The sequence below is a fragment of the Orcinus orca genome, chromosome 5 (genome assembly GCF_937001465.1).
Source record: "Orcinus orca chromosome 5, mOrcOrc1.1, whole genome shotgun sequence".
Lineage (NCBI taxonomy): Eukaryota > Metazoa > Chordata > Mammalia > Artiodactyla > Delphinidae > Orcinus > Orcinus orca.
Genome location: NC_064563.1, coordinates 52,919,223 through 52,940,516, shown reverse-complemented (window position 1 = coordinate 52,940,516; position 21,294 = coordinate 52,919,223). Strand labels below are relative to the sequence as shown.

Here is a 21,294-nt window from a genome sequence, read left to right as displayed (position 1 = left end):
TGTAAACTTCTACAAATTTCCCCTTTCCACAGTCCTTCAATATGGTTATTCCAGTTTTGTAATATAACATTTACTGTTATATTATTACAGCTATGTAAAAACTGTTCACATCTTAACCATAAAGTATGTCAGAAACGTATATACATTTTTTCCTGTAATTAATAATAGCTTCATTTTTTAGTAACAGCTTTATCAAGATAAAATTCACAAAATATAATTCACTCATTTAATGTGTACAATTCACTGGTTTTTAGTAGATCCACAGAGTTGTACAACCTTCACTACAAACAATTTTAGGACATTTTAATCTCATCGAAAAGAAACCACTTACCCTTTAACTATCACCTTCCCCTACCCCACTTTCTCTTACCCCTCTCAGCTTTAAGCAATCATTAGTCTACTTTCTGTCTCTATATATTTGCTTATTCCAGATATTTAATATAAATGGAATCTTATATGTGGTCTTTTGTGTCTGACTTCTTTTACCTAACATAATGTTTTCAAGGTTCATCAATGTTCTAGCATATATCAGTACTTCGTTACTTTTTTTAGGACCAAATAATATTCCATTGCATGAAATCACATTTTATTTATCCATTCATCAGTTGATGGACACTTGGATTGCCGTTTACTTTTTGGCAGTCTGGCAGTTCCTCAAAACTGTTGACAAACAAATGTTGGTTTGTCTTTGCCTATCTTCTATTCACAGCTCTCGCGCTTTCTCTCTGGTCCTTTTGTATCTCAGAGCAGTTTTTAAATGCCTATCATTCTTTGATACTCCTTCCTTCAAAGAGTGGATCTCTTTCTTCACCTTGAGTATGGGCTGGACTTAGGGACTCACTTCTAACGAATGGAATACGGTGCGAGGGATGGTGTCATCATCACAGGCATCACAGCTTCCTCCTTGCTTTTACCCACGAATCATGTGCTCTGGCATGTCAGCTGCCAGCTTGTGAGAATATATCAGGCAGCCCTATGAAGAGGCCCACATGGTGTACCTTAGGAGAGGAGGGTACACCGGAACTGCTTTCCTAGCTCGATGGCTTTGCTGTTCTTATGCTAAAGAGTCAAACAATATTGCCTTATGCTTTTTTTTTTAAAGGAATTTTGCCTTTTTTATTTTAAAATTTTATTTATTTATTTATTTATTTATGGCCGTGTTGGTTCTTCGTTTCTGTGCGAGGGCTTTCTCTAGTTGCGGCAAGCGGGGGCCACTCTTCATCGCGGTGCGCCGACCTCTTACTATCGTGGCCTCTCTTGTTGCGGAGCACAGGCTCCAGACTCGCAGGCTCAGTAATTGTGGCTCACGGGGCTAGTTGCTCGGCGGCATGTGGGATCCTCCCAGACCAGGGCTCGAACCTGTGTTCCCTGCATTGGCGGGCAGATTCTCAACCACTGCGCCACCACGGAAGCCCGCCTTATGCTTTTTTGAAATTACCTTTTCTTCCCCTTCTCCCACTTCATCTGGATCTTCTCTTGCCTTTGCTCATAGTATCTCTGTGCTGCTCAATTTAGATTCTACTGCCAGCAGATCCTTCTCTGTGAGGGACTTTGTCCTGGAAAGGAGAGTCAATTGGTTAGTTCTGAGATTTAATAGGGCCCAGACTGTCACACACCGTCTAATCTTTCCTTTGCCTTCACCCTTAGAACCTAGCTCTGGCACTGTTCCCCAAAAACCCAATTAGCTTTCTATGCTGAGTGGGCACATTTAGATTTTAGGGTAAGTACCTTTGGCAGTTTGATTACAAGTCTGATGCCGTTCAGTGCCACCAGAAGACCCTTTGCCTGCTTTCGACGTCCTCCTGCCCACTTGCTGATACCCTGTGGGTCTTTCTGCTGTCAGTTAATCCGCCCTTTCCTTGTATTCGAAGTTCACAGGATACCTTACTATTTTTATAGTAGATAATTGTTGTGCGTTTGTTGTGGTGGTGGTTACTGTTAGAGGAATAGGTAGATTCAAAACTACACGATTGCCACTTTAATCTTGCACAGAAATGATCACATTTTTAATTTCTAGAAGTTCCTTTATTCCCTAGATTTCCCCCTTTTTACATCTTCTGATTCTTGGTTTATGGGCCCAAGAACTAAGTATAATAGTGATTTTAAAACTTTTTTTTCTTCTCCTTACTTTGTCCTTATTTTCTCCAAGTTCCCTCTTTCTTACGGTTTCTACATCTCATTTTCATATCAGAGTCTTTCCTCAACTATCTTGAGGTCTTTGGTCCTCCGAGCACTTGTAGAATGAGGGGCTCTGTGTATATAGGTAGGACTTGTCAATCAGTGGGCTTCTCTGTAATTGCTTGGGCAGCACCAGATTCATTTAGTTGAGGGACTCTACACAGTCAATATCTGCAGGTTTTTTCTCTTGGGCTGGTCAGTTTCCCAGGTAGGTGTCCCCGCACCTGCCTCTATTGGGCGGGGGAAGAGGGTGATTAAGCTTGCCTGTTCCTAGAGGAACTAAAGGGGGCTTAGGGAGAGATCTCATGCTTCCGTGCACAGACTTTACTTCACCCCCTATCCAATACGGTACTTGAACCATGACCAGTGTCTCTGAATCCAGAACCTCTGTGTTTCAACAGTTTCTGAAAATAAACTTTCTATCTTTTCCAGGGCGGGGACGAGGACGGTCTCCTGTCTGCCCCGGAGTGAGAAATGGAATTTAATAGTTTAACTTCTTATACTTTTATACTAATCATCCTGTTTTCAGCCCTGCCCATTCCTACCTCTTCCTTCAGAGTTACCTGGTATAATTACTGGTTCACTTACTGAACCTCTGGGGATTCTGAAATTTGAAAAATCTGTTACCCCAAACTTTGCAGGTAATTAACTGTAAAGTCAGGTAAACATACCCTCCTCATGCTCTCTAGATTCCAAAATTTTGTTGGAATCTGTCCAGTTCTCTTTATCCTTACAGATTCATGAAGTGATTGTGTTTTTTTAATTCCTTAATTGTTTAAATGGGGTTCAAAAGGAGTGGAGGTAAACACATGTTTACCTTTGTCATCTTTTTAATAGAAGTTTTGTCATCCTTTTAATACATCCCTTTTCTGCTTAAATTAATTGAGAATAGTAATACTAACTAATGCTAGAAATATATCTACAATAATATGTTTTCAAGGCAAGAGGTCTGAATAGGGCTGAAGTAAGCCCATCAGACATGTAACTCAAGACACTGCATGCCGCCAGAATGCTTTAGAGCTGAGTGACTGAAGTAAGTTTTTAAAAATTACCTAGGATTTTACTTTATACTTATTAAAACTTATTTAGACATTCAGGTATGGATTTTTAAAAATCATGTCGTACTTGTACATACATAAGAAGAAAAATAAAAGCAGAAATTGATTAAGGTACTCTTAAAACTTCTTTACATTTAGAGTCCTAGCCTTCTGAATCATGTTTTTTAAATATATTTTAAAAAAATGTTTAATTGTAGTAAAAAAGCCCCACATAATATAAAAGTTACCATCTTAACCATTTTTAAGTGTGCAGTTCAGTAGTGTTAAATATATTCATATCGCTGTGCAACAGATCACCAGAACTTTTTCATCTTACAAAAGTGAAACTGTACAGATTAGACCACTCCCCATTTCCTCCTCCCCCAAGCCCCTGGCAACCACCGTTCTACTATCTGTTTCTATGAATTTGACTGCTTTATATACCTCATGCAAGAGGAATCATACAGTATTTGCCTTTTTTATGACTGGCTTTCTTCTCTTATGTCCTCAAGTGTCATTCATGTTGTAGCATGTGTTATGCTTTTTAATAAAGTAAGTTTTGTGGAGAAAGAAAATGCATTTCCCCTTAAGAAGCAACACTGAAAATATGATTCACTCTGAAAACACTGGATCAAAAATTTTAAGGCCTTTGAAAGCATTCCTCAAAAATGCTTTAAAATATACATTAAGCCTGAAGTGAGAGAGAGGCATGGACATATATACACTACCAAACGTAAAATAGATAGCTAGTGGGAAGCAGCCGCATAGCACAGGGAGATCAGCTCGGTGCTTTGTGACCACCTACAGGGGTGGGATAGGGAGGGTGGGAAGGAGGGAGACGCAAGAGGGAAGAGATATGGGGACATATGTATATGTATAGCTGATTCACTTTGTTATAAAGCAGAAACTAACACACCATTGTAAAGCAATTATACTCCAACAAAGATGTTTAAAAAATTAAAATAAAATAAAATATACGTTAAGCCTAAACCTAAGGATGGAAAAGAAAAAAAAGTATACCTCACTTTTACAAAAACAAAAATCGCTTCAGTGCAAGAGAAATTACATGCCAAATATGTATTATCCTTGGGGTTTCATGGCAAGTAACCTTACCTACTGATAATACAGTAAATATGATACGGTAACTACTCTGTTAAATGCCAGCCATTAGTTTTCCCAGAGGGCTCTTAAGTGAATGCCTCTGTTCCTGGGAGGAGAGGCAAAACCCTAGTTTTTAGTTGCTGTAGTCTGGTTATGTTGTGATCTGAAAATTTCCCCAAATTCGGTTTCCAGGATTTACCTTCACAGAGTAAAACCCAGTGCAGAGACAAGGGGGAAGCCATTCTTAAAGCTCGAGTTGGTGTGGGAAGCCTGAGGACTTGCACAAGTTTGTATATAAAGAGAAATACATTTTGAAAAAAATTCTTTTCTAAGCACGAGCATGGTAACCTACTGCTTAACCCACTGTATATTAAGAAACATGCAGGTGCTCTCCCCCCTGTTCTCACAAATCTGCCTTTCTCGCACCTGTTCCTTTTCTGGTTCCCTGTTAGCTCTCAGTTGCTTCCTTCTCTTGCCTTCCTCTCCTTTCTGCCTTCCTTGTTCCCTATGGTATTTTGTTTCCTCTCCCGATCACTCAAGTCCTGTGTACTTTCTGACCTTCCCTGGCTCCCTGGTCTTTCCCATCCTGCTCTGTGGTGTACTCATCTGCACATAGAGCCCAGCGGGGCCTCACCAGCTGGGTGGGGTTTCACTTGGGGAAATTACCACATCCTGGAGCGCCATCCAGCAGTGTTTTCTTAAGACGTGGGAGATGGAGTCACAGCAACTGGGGGGGGGGGGTAGTAAAAGCATTTACTGTGATGGCTCTCCAAAGAATAGCAGTGTATAAACCTCCCAAAGGTGAAAATGAGTGAAACTGACCATAGAGGTAAGTCTTGGGTGGGAGCCAGGGGACCAGTGAAAGGAAAAGCGCCCCCCGGCGTGACGGTGGGATCAGGATGGGGCAGTCAGGGCAGCAGGTTGTGGCTGGATTCACAAGCTGAAGGTCTCTCTTTCCCACCCACCCTACTGAGGCTCGGTCAGCTACGGGGCTGTGGCTGGGACACCTGTCTGGTTCCATTGCTGTCTGTTCCTGCGTGAGCCTGGTGGGCCGGATCCTGCTTCTAGGTTGGAGAAAAAAAAAAAAAGGATGCCCAGTTGTGACTTCTAAAATAGTACTCCGGGTATATGGAACATTCCATCCCCCAAGCAGGGAGGTGGGCTCTGCAAAGTCATTTTGAGGATCCCCTTGTGCAAAATGTTTCTTGAAACATTCTGGAACATTGTAAGACCTATTTTATAGGGAGGAAGCCATGAACATTGTAACTTTAAGAATACCTATTAGGCCCTAGCCTAAGGACAGAATCTAAATTTTATTAACAGAATCTAAAATTCCATTTATAGTTTCATCCCTTTAAGTCTTGAACCCTCCCTTAAAATGTAAGCAAATCCCCGGAGGGATTCATAGATTGACCCTTCTGAATCTTGAGCCTCAAATCATACCAGAACTACCGCTAACCTCCATCCTCCATTCTTGCTCCAGGCAAACCAGAATTCACTCCTAGAGGCAACCCCAGACTCCTTTAGATCTTCATACCTGGAAGTTTCTGAGCCTGATTTTTCTTCTTGGGACACTTCCCTCTCTCTCCTCTTTTTAGCTACCTCAATTCTTCAAAACCCAGGCGATGCCACTCATTGTTCAAAGGCTGTGCTCCAAGACAGGCTTGGTCCAACTGTGGGTTCCCTGGCTACGTGGGTCTCTCCTCCCTGACAGCCCTTGCTCCAGTGTAACCATCTTTCCACCAGGTTAAGACTTCAGTGACATGAGCTGTGTCTTGTTTATCATTGAATCTCTTAACATCGAGAACAGTGAGTTCTGTTTATGGAGTGAATTAATTCTTTACTGCCAATGTGTTTTTATGGCGTGTGGGTGAAGGGCTGCAGTAGAGAAGGTGAGAATGCCAAGAGAAAAAGAAACGGTAAGCCAAGAGATGCGACTGGGGTCCCTGGAAGCAGACTCTTCTGGCCCTTTGCAAAACTGTCGCCCAGACAGCTCAGAGGCATGCCAAGTGCTCTGACACTCTCTCTCCCGGAAGGTAACTTTAACTGACTGTTGAAATTTTAAAAGTATTGACACATTTAATGCACTTGCCAAAGTGGTGTTTAATGAATTGTATCTCACAATAAAATAGGGCAAAGTTTAAAACTCAAATTTGCTTTGGATTTCTATCTGCTATCATCTGTTAGTTCCAGGATCCTGGGTTGCATCATTCTTATTTTTATGTTAAACACTACCAGCAAGAAAAACGGAAAGTAAGGGGGAAATAAAGACAGGTGTAGGGAAGTTAGGATTTCACACAGGCTTGACAGACTCTTGTTTTCTTCTGAAATCCTAGAAAACAGAAAACCACAGGAAGATGGCTTATTGAGAAAGACCCCCTTCAACTTGTCCATGAGTCAAACAGGGAACAAGAGTTCCTCAGATGGAGAAACTAAACCCCAGACTTTATTTGTCAACAAATGCATCAGGCGGTCAAAATTCAGGTCCCCCAAAGCTGAAAACAGAAAAGAGAGCAATGACCTTAAAACAACTGCTTTTCGACCCAGCGACGAGACACCGAAACCTAATATGATGAGTCTGTTCTAAACATTTATTTTGTTAAATGCTTTAAATAATTTGCTCATTTTACTTTTTTGTTTTGGCCATGCCATACGGCTTGCGGGACCCCAACCAGGGATTGAACCTGGGCTCCCAGCAGCGGAAGCGTGGAGTCCTAACCACTGGACCGCCAGGGAATTCCCCTCACTTTCCTTTTAAATTATCAAAAGTAATATGTTGCAGAAAGGTTTAGAGAAAAATACCCTCTTTCCTTTCATTCTAACACAAATGGTCATTTCTTCAAGATTCTTTTCAGCCTTTTATTCATATACATGCATTTATGGTCAACCAACAAGTCAAACACTGAGCATCTGTGCCAATCACTTTTATTAGAAGGACAGCCATGAAAAAGAGAACATTTGCGTACATAAAGAACCAAAAGCAGATATAATTTCAGCGTGACAAGTCATATGAAGACAAAGTAGGCTGAGGAGACAGAGAATGATGGGCTGGGGGTGCTATTTTAGATGTGGTTGGAAGGAAGGAGTCTCTGATTTGGCGGCATTTGAGCTGAGATCTGAAAGTCAGCCACGTAGAATGAATGAAGCCAGCTACACAGGTATTTGTGGGAGCAGTTTTCCAGGCAAAGGGATGTGTAAATGCAAAGGCCCAAGACGGGAGTGAGCCTGGAGTGCTTGAGAGCAAGCCAGGAGGCTAGGCATGCTGAAGTAGGATGAGAGATGGAGAGAGGATGAGTAGTAGACCAGTCAGAGAGGTAGCTGGGGCCAAACGGACGTACTTTGTACGGTTATAAGAGCTTATAAAGCCCGCTTGATCTGACACGGAGCTGTGATCCTACTGAGACATATTATTATACTGCTCAGTTCTCATATTGTTACGTGATGTTCATATGCTAATTTTGACAGTGGCATAATATTCCATTACAGGCCTATGCCAGAATTACTGAAGTTCCTTTTCTGCCCTTTAGTGAATATCTTTGGCTTTCCCTCTCCCCTATTTTCTGCTTTAGTCTGTTTCAGCTAATTAGCACAAATTCCCAGAACAGAGGTTACAAATACAAGGGTTATGAAAATATTGCTAAATCTCTCTCTAAAGTTATGTCATATACAATGCCGTCACTATATTATTAGATTAAATGTATTTTTAAAACACTTTAAACTTTTTATGCAAACATATACAAAAGAAGAGAGAACAGTATGAGTCCCCAAGACCACTTACCTCTAACAATTACCAATCCATGGCCAATCTTGTTTCATTTAAACTTACCCTCATGTCCGTCAGATTATTTGCACCAAATACCAAAAATATCATTTTACCTGTAAGCAGATTGAATGCATTTTTGGAAGTAGAAAATTAAGAAGTCTACCTTTAAAAGAGGGCAGTCAGAAAGTTGTTGATATTTGTTCTAAAGTATGATTTGGAGCTTCAGGAACATGGTTCATGGATACCCACAACCATGATTAAATTAACTGCGCGAGACCAGTCAGCTGGTTACCCCAGCTGGGCAACACCATGCATGGTTTCTCCATTTCCATTTCTCCCCAAGTCCAGTGGCCCCTGGAGTCATGTGAATTCTGTCCTCCGAACAGCTCTGGGACCTCGTTCCTTCTCTCCGCTGCTGTCCTGGCTTTCATCGTCTCTTGCCTGGACCACTGCCACAGCTTTCTCCCTGGTTTCTCTACTCCTGGTCTTGCTCTGTGGCCAGCCTGTCCTCCACACTGCTACCGGGTGCTCTTTCTAAACCACAGATACTGTGGTGTCTCTCACCAGTTTAAAATCCTTCACTGAGTCTTTCCTGCCTTGAAGAGAAAGTCTATACTCGCAAGCATGGTCTTCAAGGTGTTTGTGATCAGTTGAATATCTCTTCACAACCTCTGCCTTCCCCCCAATCTTATGTTCATCCTCTACTCCTGACATTCTGACTGACTCTCTCCTGAACTGGCCACATTCCCCTGAAATGGGTACCTGTGCCTAGAAAGACCTACCCTTGTGGCATCCTCCCTCTGCACCCCTCCCCCATTTATTCCTCTCTCATGTCCACCCACCTGGCTGACTTTCACTCACCCTTTAAGGTGCAATTTATCTACCACGTTCACCTGGAAGCTTCCCAAGACGCACCCACTGGACTTTGGACCCTCTGTGGCTTTCTTGTCTGCTCCATCAGACAGGTAGCTCCTTGGCAACAGGAACTTGTTACCTTGGTTCCCTGTACAGCATCACCCATGTTACAAACATGTAAAAATGTTTTATGAAAGCATCGGGATTCTTGGTTGTAAACAACGGAAACAAGCCCCTACAGGTTTAGCTTGGAAAGGAACCTAATGAGAAGATACTGCTTGGCTCACAGAATCACCTGGAGAAGCAAGAGCTCGGTTCAGCAGTAAAGCCGCCAGAAAAGGCCCCGAGTCACTCCATGGAGCTGCTTACGTGTGGTCACTTTGCACCCTCCATGGAGTGCCAGCCCTCCCTCCTCAGCCAACCTGTAGCAGCTCTGACTCGTCTGTTTTATATAATGAGGTATGACATAAGATATTTTTTGAAGGAAGGGGTTTATAGATTAAAAAAAAGAAATATATGGCCTGTAAGGAGATGTCCAGGGGCCTCACAAACTGGTACTCATATTTATACTTAGGTGGTTTGATAAAGATTTGTCATCTTGATTTATTTTGGTTATTGAGGAACTGTAAAACTAATATTCATTCATTCATTCAGTTATTTGCTCGTTCAACAAATGTTTACAAAGTGCCTCTGATGTAAAAGGCATTGCAGAGTCCCATCTTCCTGGGAGGCCTCAGTAACTTTAAGTCACTATGCTCCTGAGAAATGAACCTGGCAGGAATTATAATTTCCATTTTATAGATGAGTAAACCAAGGCTCAGAGAAGTTAAGTGACTTGCTTACCTGATGGACCCACGAGTTGAACCAGGTTTTCCCGTTGTGCTGCCTTGGACTTGCCAATCATATAAATATTACAGAGCGCCCAAGTAGGCTGTGGTCTGAGAAGCGATTTCTGAATCTGTCAACTGGTTGGTTGGTGGACCGCACCCCACCAGCCTGCAAATCTTGTAGCTGCTCAGCCTTGAGACCAAAGAAAAAGCCTGGAGACAACAACAGAGACATCAAAGCTCATTGGTTAAGGGGCATCTTACACAAAGGTCCTGGAGCAACACTCCTTCCATGGATGGCTGGCAGCAGACAGGACATGGCAACAACCTCCACTACTTGGTGGAGAAGGAGGCTACCATTTATAGGGGGACTGATGTCAGGTGGGCTCATCAGTTACCATGGAAACCAGCAGCAGGGGCAGGGGGCAAGCACGGCAGGCAGTTACTGATTAAGCCCTATAATTAAGAGGATTGGAGAGTCATGTGAGTGAAGCAGGGCCTGGTGGAACAGGGGATGGACGGAGAGCAAGAGAACAGCCATCTTGAATGGCCTGACCATACGTAGGTCATTGGTGGTGACCCCTGAGAAATAATTTATTTGGCTAGGCCAGTGTGGCAACCAGAATGTAGAGGGTTAATTGGTAACTGTGGTGAAGAAGTGGGGTCAGCAAATACAAACCATTCTTTCCAAACATTTGACAGTAAAGGAAATGATTGACAGAACAGTGGTTTGAGGAGAAAACAAAGAAAAAGAAGGTTTGGTGAGGCTGGAACTTGAGCATGATTGTAGGTTGAGCCTATGGAGACAAAAAGCTAAAAAACAAAAGAGAGAGCAATAAGATACAATGCAGAGAAAATTTTTTTAAGAACAAAAGTTTTAAAAAGCACCTGCACATAATGGGCTTTGGAGTCGATTGCTCTGGGTTCAAATTCTGCCTCTGCTGCTTACTACTTAACAGTCTCTCTGAGTCTCAGTTTCCAAATCTATGAAATAGTGTAATTGTGACTCTTTGCATTAAGTTTACACAAAGTGCCCTGTACTCACATCCTCCACCCACAACTCTCCTCACCCAAAATTAGGGTTGCCAGAAAAAATACACGCAATATTTGGGACATACTTTTACTAAACAATGATTCCTTGTTTACCTGAAGTTTAAGTTTAATCGGACGTGCTATTTTTATTTTTCCTAAATCTGGCAACCCTACCCAAAACAAAATACCTTGTATCCAATGTACCACAATAAAAATTGAAGGCCAAAATGAAGAGGTAAATGGTAGGTGGATGATGCTGCCTCCTACTGGTAGAATGTGACAACACCAACTATCCCCGCAAAGATGTACAGCCTGTAGGTGGTTTTCTTAAAAATAGCAAGCCACCAAGAAAACAAAACAAAACAAGAATAGCAAGCCACCAGATACACTGTGGAGGAGAGGGGGAATTTTTATTATCCTGCTAATATTTTAGTCTAAATTTACTACTACTGTCATGCCATCATCTTTTCATTTCCACTGGTACTAATATATTTCTTTTTTGCTATGTGGTTGTATACGTTTTGTCAGGGGTGGTAGAGTATTACTGCACATTCAGAATTTATGCTTTCCTATTGGATTCCAGTATACTCTTTGCATGTGTTTTAAACTGTGCATTTTCACTTGCAAAACCTCTTTAAAGTCACTGTCAATACATGCCTATTCATTTTTCCTTACAAAAGTATGATGTGTTTCACATGTGTCTTAAATGTTGACACATTCATTAGGTAAAGCCCTGGTACATAGTAGGCACTCTATAAAATCATAGCTTTTTATTTTTATTTATTTAACTTTTAAAAATTGTAGTGATGGGCTTCCCTGGTGGCGCAGTGGTTGAGAATCTGCCTGCTAATGCAGGGGACACGGGTTCGAGCCCTGGTCTGGGAAGATCCCACATGCCGTGGAGCAACTAGGCCCGTGAACCACAACTACTGAGCCTGCGCGTCTGGAGCCTGTGCTCCGCAACAAGAGAGGCCCGCGCACCGCGATGAAGAGTGGCCCCCGCTTGCCACAACTAGAGAAAGCCCTCGCACAGAAATGAAGACCCAACACAGCCCAAAATAAATAAATTAATTAATTAATTATTTTTTAAAAAAAGTAAATCCTATTTTTAAAAAAAGTTGTAGTTATATCATGTAGTGTGGTATTATTACAGTGGAACTTGGTAAGGGTGCCACTTAAAAAGTCCCTAATAACGAGGACACATGAGGCTTTCTGAGTGTATTCTCTGGCAGGAGTTGAGAAAATACAAAAGCTCTCCCAGGGACTACTCTCTCCGGATGTGTCAATTGAGGGGTCTAGGAAATGAGCAGCGAGGGTTTCTCTCGCTCTCTTCAGCCATCTGAGGCTCATCAGTGGTGACTGCAGTGCTTCCCGTTCCTCACCTGTCTGGTTAGGAGGCCAGTGCCTGGGCATACCCCCAGCATTACATTCACCAAAGATGTTTGTGCATCCTTCCAGCAGCGCTGTCTTAAACGCTGTAATAACAAGTTTACCTCTTTTTTTTTTTTTTTTTTGCGGTACGCGGGCCTCTCACTGTTGTGGCCTCTCCCGTTGCGGAGCACAGGCTCCGGACGCGCAGGCCCAGCGGCCATGGCTTGTGGGCCCAGCCGCTCCGCGGCATGTGGGATCTTCCTGGACTGGGGCACGAACCCGTGTCCCCTGCATCGGCAGGCGGACTCTCAACCACTGCGCCACCAGGGAAGCCCAAGTTTACCTCTTTGTCCAGGAGCAAAGCTCCATCTACATGCAAGAAGCCCAGGTCAGGCCAGGAAAGAAAAGCCACTGAGTTCCTCAGGCTCCTTTGTAGGAAACGGGTCACTGGAGCGGCCAGTGGTGAGCACCGACCGCAGGAACAGAGGTCAGGTTTTGTCCCCTTCTGAGGTGAGGTTTCACAAGGGACCAGTTCAGGGTTGTTGTCCGTCTTCTCACTTGTCTTATGGTGATCATTATGCATCTTTAATACACTCTGTCATTCACAGCAAATTTTTCTTTATTTTTATAATACAGCTAAGACTATCACTTCAGAAATGGAATTAAGACCCAGGATGGAGGAGAAAACCGTTCCTGCCGAAGTTGGGCAAAAACCCTGTCGACAAGTGTCTAGATTTGAACAACTGTAGACTAACAACAGCGGATGTGAGGGAGCCAGGTCTGTATGGAGTTGACCTTGCGCAGAGGCACAGAGGGCCTTCGGGCTGGGATGAGCAGGGAAAGTGCTCGGTCCTCACTTGGTAGTGCTAGGTCTGCAGGGTGGCCCAGACAACTCAGGAAGCGCAGATGCAATGCTATTTTTTTTTTTTAAACAAGTTAATTGATTCTTCCTCAAGCTTCAAAGATTTGAGCCGAGTTTAAGAGGGAGATTTGTTTGTTTTTCCTGAGCAATCTACGGATTACCTCTAGCTCCCTGAAACACACCTGTTCCTGCATAGGATGTATACTCATCCATGAAACTGAGCCCTGCTCGGAATTTAAAGGGGCATCTCGTTGTTATCTGTGGAATGAAAACTATCACTACCAGCAATTATTGCTCACACCATTTTACACAAAAGTGCAACTACTGTTTGTGACACTGTAGCAGGAGTTTGGTTGTGAAGAACCATCTTCCCAACACCACTGTCACCACCTTTTTTAAAAACTCTCTTTTTTCAGATACCTTAAATCAAATCTTGAATCAAATTAGGTGTGTCTACCAACAGAGGTATCAAAAGAACTGCGTTTTGAGTGAGGGGTCCTTGAGTATTTTAATTAAAATCCATGCCATTATATTTGAGACAGATCTCTTACGAGGGAGCTCTAACCATGCCTGTGATACTCAAATGCCTATGTACATGTCAGAATCTCTTGCAGAACTGGTGGAAATGCAGGCACTTGAGTCCAACCCAAACCCACCGAATTGAAATCTTTGAGGGTGGGCCCCGGGAATCCTGTTTTTTTCCTTCTTAATGTGTTCAATAGTCTTTCATACTTCATCAAGTTAGGATCGTGGTGAACAAGATGAAGTTGTTAAAGTGCTTTGAATGCTAGTAGAAAGAAAACATATTTTTTTGCCCCCTAAGCATGTTTTTAGAATTTCTTTGGAATGGTGGAAGGTCAGGAATTGCTATGTCTGTAACTCTAGAAGCTCACCATGCAGCATCTGACTGCTGACACTATTTTAACATTCAAGACAGATGTTTAAAAGCAAGCAAGCAAAGACACTTTCACCCCCTGACTTTGGCATTTCCACTCTTAAGTCTTGTTGCTGCAGGAGATAAAGATGACCTTTGAGAATCTTGTTCACAGAGAGTAGCTTCAATTTTCGTGAGCAATAGAGGAGACTCAGAGAAGATTCTGGTCAGGGTTTGTGTGTCTAAACCTGCACATGTTGGCCCATGTAGGTATAACAGGAACTTTTTAAAGTGGTGACACCCAGGTGATCAAGATAAGAAAGAAAAGGTAACGGGCACCCTCAGTCTCAGCGGTCCTGCCAACGGAGTATTCCCCAGACCTTCAGCCTGAGGGTCCAATAGGACAACAGGGTGACGGGCGTCAGGGGGGTTTGCGAAATAAAAGGACCCGTATACACATTACAGTGACGGTGGTAGTAACAGTCCTAGCAGTAGAATTACAATTTCCACTACAATAAAGGAGTTCTTATGAAATCTTAGGGAAACACCACCGCATTTTCAGAATGCAGTTATTTGGCAGAAATAGAAAACGTCCCAAGAAATAGGTAAAGTAAATGTCACAATGTCTCCAGTTGTGCGGCTGAGAGATCCCTGCTTTGTGGAAAGTCAGCAAGTCCACCCTCCTTCTATCCGCTTACCAGAGCAACAGGCAGTGGATCCTATTGACTACAAATCACAAATTACACATGCAAATCTGTTTTTTCTTGTGTTCCCTTCTACTTGCTTTGCTGCCTTCTCTTCCAGACTTGGAAGAACTGGATATTTCCTGGAATGATTTCATAGGCAGAACCCTTCATTTACTCATGCAGCAAATGCATCTTGTCAGCAAGTTAAAAATCCTGAGGCTGGGTAGATGCAGACTTACTGCTGATGATGTTCAAGCACAGGGTATGATGAATGCTTCCCTTAAGAGATGGCTCCCCTGGAAGGATCTTTGCAACCCAAATCCTCAGGGGCGAATTATCTGGGTCACCACCCCCTCAAGTGCCCATGGACGAGGATGAGAGTGCTGCCTGTACATGATGTGATGCTGTGTTGAGCTCTTGTATACCTTCTAAGGAGCTGTGTAACCTGCACCTAGCATCGTGCTAAGCCCTGGGACAGAGAAGGGAACAGGCTGACCAAGCCTCTGTTCTCATGGAGTTTAAGTGGAGATAGTAACTGTAGAATTTGCTCACTTTGGGTCTGTTACCTCATCTGTAAATTAGAGGAGCTGGGATAGATAATAATTAAGTTCTTTTCCAATTCCAAAATAGTATTTCTCTCTTTTATTTTCCCATTCCTATTTTTTAAAAAATGATCAAAACAAGATCTTCCAATTAAAAGCAATGATTTAAATAGGACTAGAACCTCAATTAAGTTAGTTTATAGTATATCAAACATTGGATAACATAGAACATAAGATAAAATTTGTCATTAACCCAGCTGCTTTACTGGGTTATGAATGCTGGGTTATCTAGAATGCTTGCTGGTTTTAGATGCAATTAATACTTTTTCTGTCTTCTTTTTGTCTGAAGTTTCTTATTTCGATCATGTATTTTGATCATTTAAATCTCTGTAAAGATTTCTGTAAAAGCAACAAAATTTATGCCAATGTCTTCTCTCTAATCCTTCCCTAGAAAATAGGGGCCAGCTGATGTTTCCTGGTTCACCCTTCCTATAGCTAAGGAAAAACGTTATACATCTCAGAGCTGGCCAGACCCTTTCAAATCCTAGTCCCACTTCTAATTCTCTTTGTGACCATGGACAAAATACTTAACTTTCTGAGCCTCAGTTTTATTATCTCTGAAAAGGGGTGATATCCACCTCAAAAAAAATTATGGTGAGCATTAAATCATTTCTGTAAAGTACCTACTATGTGCTTGACACATTAGTAGGCGCTCAATAATTCTTTCTTTCCCTATTCCCTCATCCAAAATTACCTTTCTGTGGTTTTTCATGATCAATTTAGTCCCACTGGTTAGCAGCTGGTTATTGTGTACCAGGGTCTCAAATTTAACATACTGTTACTCAGTCATGAAGAGAAGTATAGATTATTTTCTATGACTAATCTAATCTTTTTTCATGATCCACCATCCTTAAGAAACCAGGAAGTGGAATTTCTGCCCTGGGACCCACTCTAAACTCATCTGGTCCAGGAGAGAGTCTGCACCCTTGTCACTAATGTTTTGTGTCCTTTCCCCTCTCCCCGAGATTTTATCCTCTCTGGAAGGACTTCTGCATCCTCTCCACCAGGAGGGGCTATCTTATCATCCATACTCTGCTTAGCCTTAATGGCAGATGGAGTATAAGGAGAATGAATGGTTTACTGATAAGAAAACGTAAATCAGAGGCATTTCAACATTATTGCACCTGTTACAGTTGCTTAGTGCAAGATTGCAAATGCCTAGGCCCTCCAGTACCATATGCGTTGCAGACAATCATGTACTCTTTCTCCCTGATCCTGGGGGATGCCTCAGGGCAATACATATCCACGCCCCTTTGACTGGCCACGGCATACAAAATGACACCTTTTTATCCCTGGCTTATGATATTATAACTCCTGGAGAATTTGCATTTTAACCTGAGGCTCCTGGACTCCAAAAACCTGAAACCATGGAATAAATAACCAGTGGCAGAAGTTCCAGCCCAGTAGTGGACGGTGGAAGAGAGGCTTCTGGACACAGTGGACCTTCCAACACTCTTAACTGGTGCTAAAATTGACTCCAGACATTGAGAAAGCACATTTGTCATGTGTGTGGCTCACCATTCTGTTCTGCCCCCAAAGCAGTGAAAATTATTCCTAAGGGCTGATCTCCCCACACTTCCCCTGTTCTCTCCCAGCTTCCACTCTGTAGCCCTCAGATGTTTCCTGTGTGAAATGGTATCAGAAATGTCAAGTTTCACCCCCCTCACTGTATCCTCCTCCACCCCAAGGTTGCATCACTGTTATGAGCTGCTAGTGCCTGATGCTCTCTTACTGGTTCCTCCCTGCAGTGGTTGGATCAGTTGTATGTGATATTCTTGATGTCAAAGTGAGCTTTTCCTCTGTGGTGGCCAGTGCCCTGCTTTGCTTCTACCAATCTTCCTCTGGCCAAAATATAAACAGTGGTTATGCTGGGGGATAGTATTATGGGTGATTTAAATCTTCTTCATGTTTTATTTTCTAAGTCTTTCACACTTCTACCTCTGGCCGAACTTCTCAGCAATGCTGATCCCCGGAGAAGGTGGATGAGAGAAAGTAGATGGATTGGTAGAAATATTTACTGCCATAAAAACAATTCGGTAAAACCACCCCTACTAACAGGTGGATTTTTTTTTTTTTTTTTTTTTTTATACAACGTTTGCTTACGAGCATGGCTTCAGAACTCTGGAGGGACTAGACTTGCTGTGCCTGTACCTGTATGTAGAAGCTCACCGTGCTGGGAGTGGGCAAGAACTGGGTCCTTTTCTCCTCCCTGTTCCCTGGCATCTAACCAGTAGCTGGCCCGGCTTCAATACTCCGTAAACAATGGCTGTATTGATTTTGAAATGAATTCCCTGCTTTGCGGATTAGCGATCAACCTGATCTTTGGGCCATTTTGTAACAGGAGAAGCACTTAAAGCGCTGCCTGAACTTGAGTTGAATTTGTCCTGGAACAGTAAAGTGGGAGGAAACTTGCCTCTGATCCTCCGGACATTCCGAGAAGGGAGCAAGATACAAATGCCTGAGCTTGTGGACTACGCCCTCACGTCAGAAGATGGGGCGTTTGTCGGTAAGTGGAATTTGGAAGAGTCCTTCCCAGGAAAACATGTGAAGGCACCCATGATTGGATAGCTTGGAAATCAACGTTGGCTGTGTTTTCTCTCACCCTGAATTGAAAGAGTGGTTCACTATATCCCAGGTCACATGAAGATGTACCTCCCTCCTGCCTGCCCCAACTTTCACACCCTGCATCTTTACTGAGTTGTGTTTTGGATTTCCTTCCTTCCAGGTCAGTTGCTACTTAGGCTGCAAAACCTTGAAGTACTTGATCTTTCTATTAACAGAAACATCGGTGGCAGTCTCAACAGTATTGCTCAGGGATTAAAAAGTACCTTAACTCTGAAAGTCTTGAAGTTACATTCATGTGGGTTATCACAAAAGAGTGTCAAACTACTGGGTGAGTTAGGAATGGCTAAAGTTTGTATATAACTTTATATTATACGGAATTTTTAAGCTGTTAGGAAATACAACAAAACATAAACAGTGGTTATGTTGGGGAATAAGATTATGGGTGATTTAAATCTTCTTCATGTTTTATTGATTTTCTAAGTCTTTTACAGTGAGCATGTACTTTCATGATTACAAAAATAATCTTTTAAAACGGCTGACTCTGAAAAGGCCAGGGTATTTTAGGTCTGAGAGAGACACTGTGCAAAATAAGTGTGCTACTAAAGCTGTCCATTTTTCTCTTACTTTTGAAAATGGCAGCATTATTTTATGCTTAGTAGTAGGAAGGAATTGGTATTGATAAAAAGAACAGCTTCAGTGACATCTGTAGTTAAAATTGACTCTGCTGTAGAGTATCCACATTAAAGAATAGGAAATGAAATGTGTATCTATCCCTTCAACTTCTAGAGCCTGTAAAATCCTTCTCCCTGGCAGTTTGAATAAGTCTAGAATGCTATGACAGCACCAATGCTCAAGGATAGCAGGGGAAGATTCATTAGTTGAAAGATTTTGATCAAAACCATTGATGATCAATGCAGATCACAGGGAGTGTGTATTTGAAGCCATTGTCAGGTCCGAAGGGGTAGATGGTACAAAGTGGACAGTTATCCCACTGTCTGGGCTTTTGTCAACATAGTGTACATATTGTCTCAGTCTCCCTTCTCCACACCTGCCCCCTCTCCTGCCGACCGCCTTGTAATATGTCAGAATGGGGTTCTGACCTTCGTAGATGCTGCTTTTAGATACTTGTGTGAGCTGAGGACGCTAGACCTTTCCTGCAACAAGGAGATGAGTGGAGGGTTCGAAGACTCCCCGGGGCTGGCCATGCTCGAGCATCTGGAGGGGCTGGATCTTCACCAGTGCTTGCTGATGGCCGACCACACGATGTGGCTGAGTAGGTACTGCAGAGCTGAGGGAGGACTCTTGGAGCCTTGCCATGTGTTTGCAAACCTGGCAAATTTGAGATGTGCTGTTTATGAAGTTACCAGAAGGACCACATCATAAAAGTTTTGTGAATGCCCCAATATAGTAATTGGCAAATATTAAGTGCCCAGTAATTGTTGGTGAATCTAAACTCCTCCTAGACACATCTGTAAAGGACAGATGTGGCACTTGAGGGAGAAAATTTTTGAATGTATGTGGCTGTTTAGAAACGGATCTGTTACTGTTACAAAGTGGATTACAAATAGGGGTGTAGAAGGAAAGCCAAAACGAAGGGTGTTGAGTCTTTCTCGCTAATCAAGTGAAGCCGAGGCACTTAGAAACAAATGAAGTTACAGAAAGTCAGCGGGACGGTGCATGACGGGTGTACGTTACAACTTCAGGTCACTACGCTTACTTTCCTACCACAGACATAGTCCTGTAACCTGTCATGTATAAGTGCAGTTTCCCCTAACAAACAGCAAGCGTACGCTTGAGATTATGGATTTTATTCCACCTACAGCCAAAATAAACCTTCAGAATGCATCAAGACTCTGACCATGGCTTACCATCTAGACCTCTACTACCCTGGTCCAGCCTGCTGTCACCTCATGCCTAGATTATTACAAGAGTCCAGATGGTTTTCCTGCTCCTCTGTCACTCTGACTGCATTCTCTCTTCCTTCCCCGCATTGGCTACTCCAGCCACAGCATGTGTGCTGACGCTCGTGCACACCAGCCGTGCTCTGCTCTCCCTCCGTACTACGGGCTCCTCCTGCGTAGGGATTTTTTTTTTTTTTTCAGTATCTCTCTGTTGCTCATGCACAGGGTCTGGCACATAGTTGGCAGCCAGTAAATGCTTGTTGAGAATGTGATTGATTGAATGAATCAATCAATAAAGGACGAGAAAAAGAATTTTTTGTTGTTTTTAGTACAATTGGGGGAGAAAAACAGTAAAATAGGTCTTTAGGTCTAATATTGATTTTTAGCCCTGCTAAGTTATTTCTTAGACTCTTATCCCTCAATTGGGGAAAATGAGAAGAGTTCAAGGCTTTCATGAAGATTTTAAAGTAGTAAACCATTCCTTTTGGGGCTCCAGGTGGAGACTGTGAAGTGTCACCATCCTCTTTTCTTATGAATGTCCTACCCGTGGAGACACTCCTGAATTACCAATCCACCAGATTCCAAATAATGAATTTCCCATGCTACAACTGAATAACACGAACGTCCTGTCTCATCTTTTTGCTCAGAGGAGGATTAAAGTGCTAGAGGATCTGAATTGTTAACGCTAGTACAACAGAGGGATTAGCCTCTCTTATCTAGATCTGCCACCAACACGGGTAAATGGCCCCAGAAAAGTAATGGTTATTTAATAACTGTAGTGAATTGCATTGTTCTCCTGCTTAAGTTTGAAAAGATGGAATTGAAAATACATCCTGTTTATACCTTATGATGTTAAAGAATTGAACATTCTTTTATCTGATCATTCTCGATAGCTCCAAAGGCATGGAATTACAGGTCATTTAGCCAACAACGTTTGATTGATCATCTAATTGTTCGAGGCACTGTTCTGTGGGCTGAGGGAAATTCACAGGCAGAAGCTTCAATCTGGTGGGGGCAGCAATAAACCAAATACGTGGTGAAGTACAAGGTGCTGGGGGCGTTAGAAGAGGGAGTCACCGCAGCAAGTACCTGCCCTTTTTTCCTTCCCTTCCCCTTCCTTTCTCCTGTCCTTTCGTCTTTCCACTAACATTTGTGCCTCTGGTTTCCAGGCTCTGAGGCACACTCCGGGCACGAAGCAGCCCCTACACACAGAGCTCACCTTTGGGGAGGGAGGGCAGAAGACAAACACATACACAAACAAATCACGTAACGGGGCTGCTGGGAGGAAAAGAAAATAGGGAGATGTAGTAGTGACCAAAGGGTTACTGTGGGTTTGGTGGCCCTGGAAGATTCTGAGGAGGTGAGCCAGCCCCACAGAGATCCCAGGATACTGCATTTCCCACATTCGAAAGAACTATGGCAAAGGTCTAGAAGCAGGAAAAGCAGCAGGAAGATAGTGAAGCAGGGGTAACACCTGGCACAGCAAGGGCCTTCAGGGCCCCACTCCAGTGCTGCTAGCCACAGATATCTGTTCTGATTTCTTGATTTCATTGCCTTTCTAGTACTTCTGACTTATATTCTGAGAAAAGAATGATCGTATCAAACATTAATTGAGCAATTAGTGTGTGCCAGGCACTGTA

The 21,294-nt window shown here is 42.8% G+C and overlaps 1 protein-coding gene across 1 annotated transcript; it reads left to right on the top strand.

Moving 5' to 3' along the window:
- The first annotated feature begins 6,708 nt into the window (after positions 1–6,708).
- LRRC31 (leucine rich repeat containing 31) lies at positions 6,709–20,111 on the top strand. Its single transcript, XM_049709802.1, has 7 exons — positions 6,709–6,892; positions 12,838–12,938; positions 14,677–14,848; positions 17,530–17,694; positions 17,914–18,081; positions 18,862–19,026; positions 20,062–20,111. Exons 1-7 carry the CDS (start codon positions 6,709–6,711, stop codon positions 20,109–20,111), a joined length of 1,005 nt encoding a protein of 334 aa, XP_049565759.1.
- Positions 20,112–21,294: the final 1,183 nt, after the last annotated feature.

What these genes read in the sequence shown, in the direction of transcription:
- LRRC31 (XM_049709802.1), top strand. Translation starts at nt 6,709, where the DNA reads ATGAGTCAAACAGGGAACAAGAGTTCCTCAGATGGAGAAACTAAACCC. An exon ending in ACCGAAACCTAATATGATGA is followed by an intron (nt 6,893 to 12,837) that starts GTCTGTTCTAAA and finishes ATTAAGACCCAG; the next exon opens with GATGGAGGAGAAAACCGTTC. An exon ending in CGACCACACGATGTGGCTGA is followed by an intron (nt 19,027 to 20,061) that starts GTAGGTACTGCA and finishes GTTATTTCTTAG; the next exon opens with ACTCTTATCCCTCAATTGGG.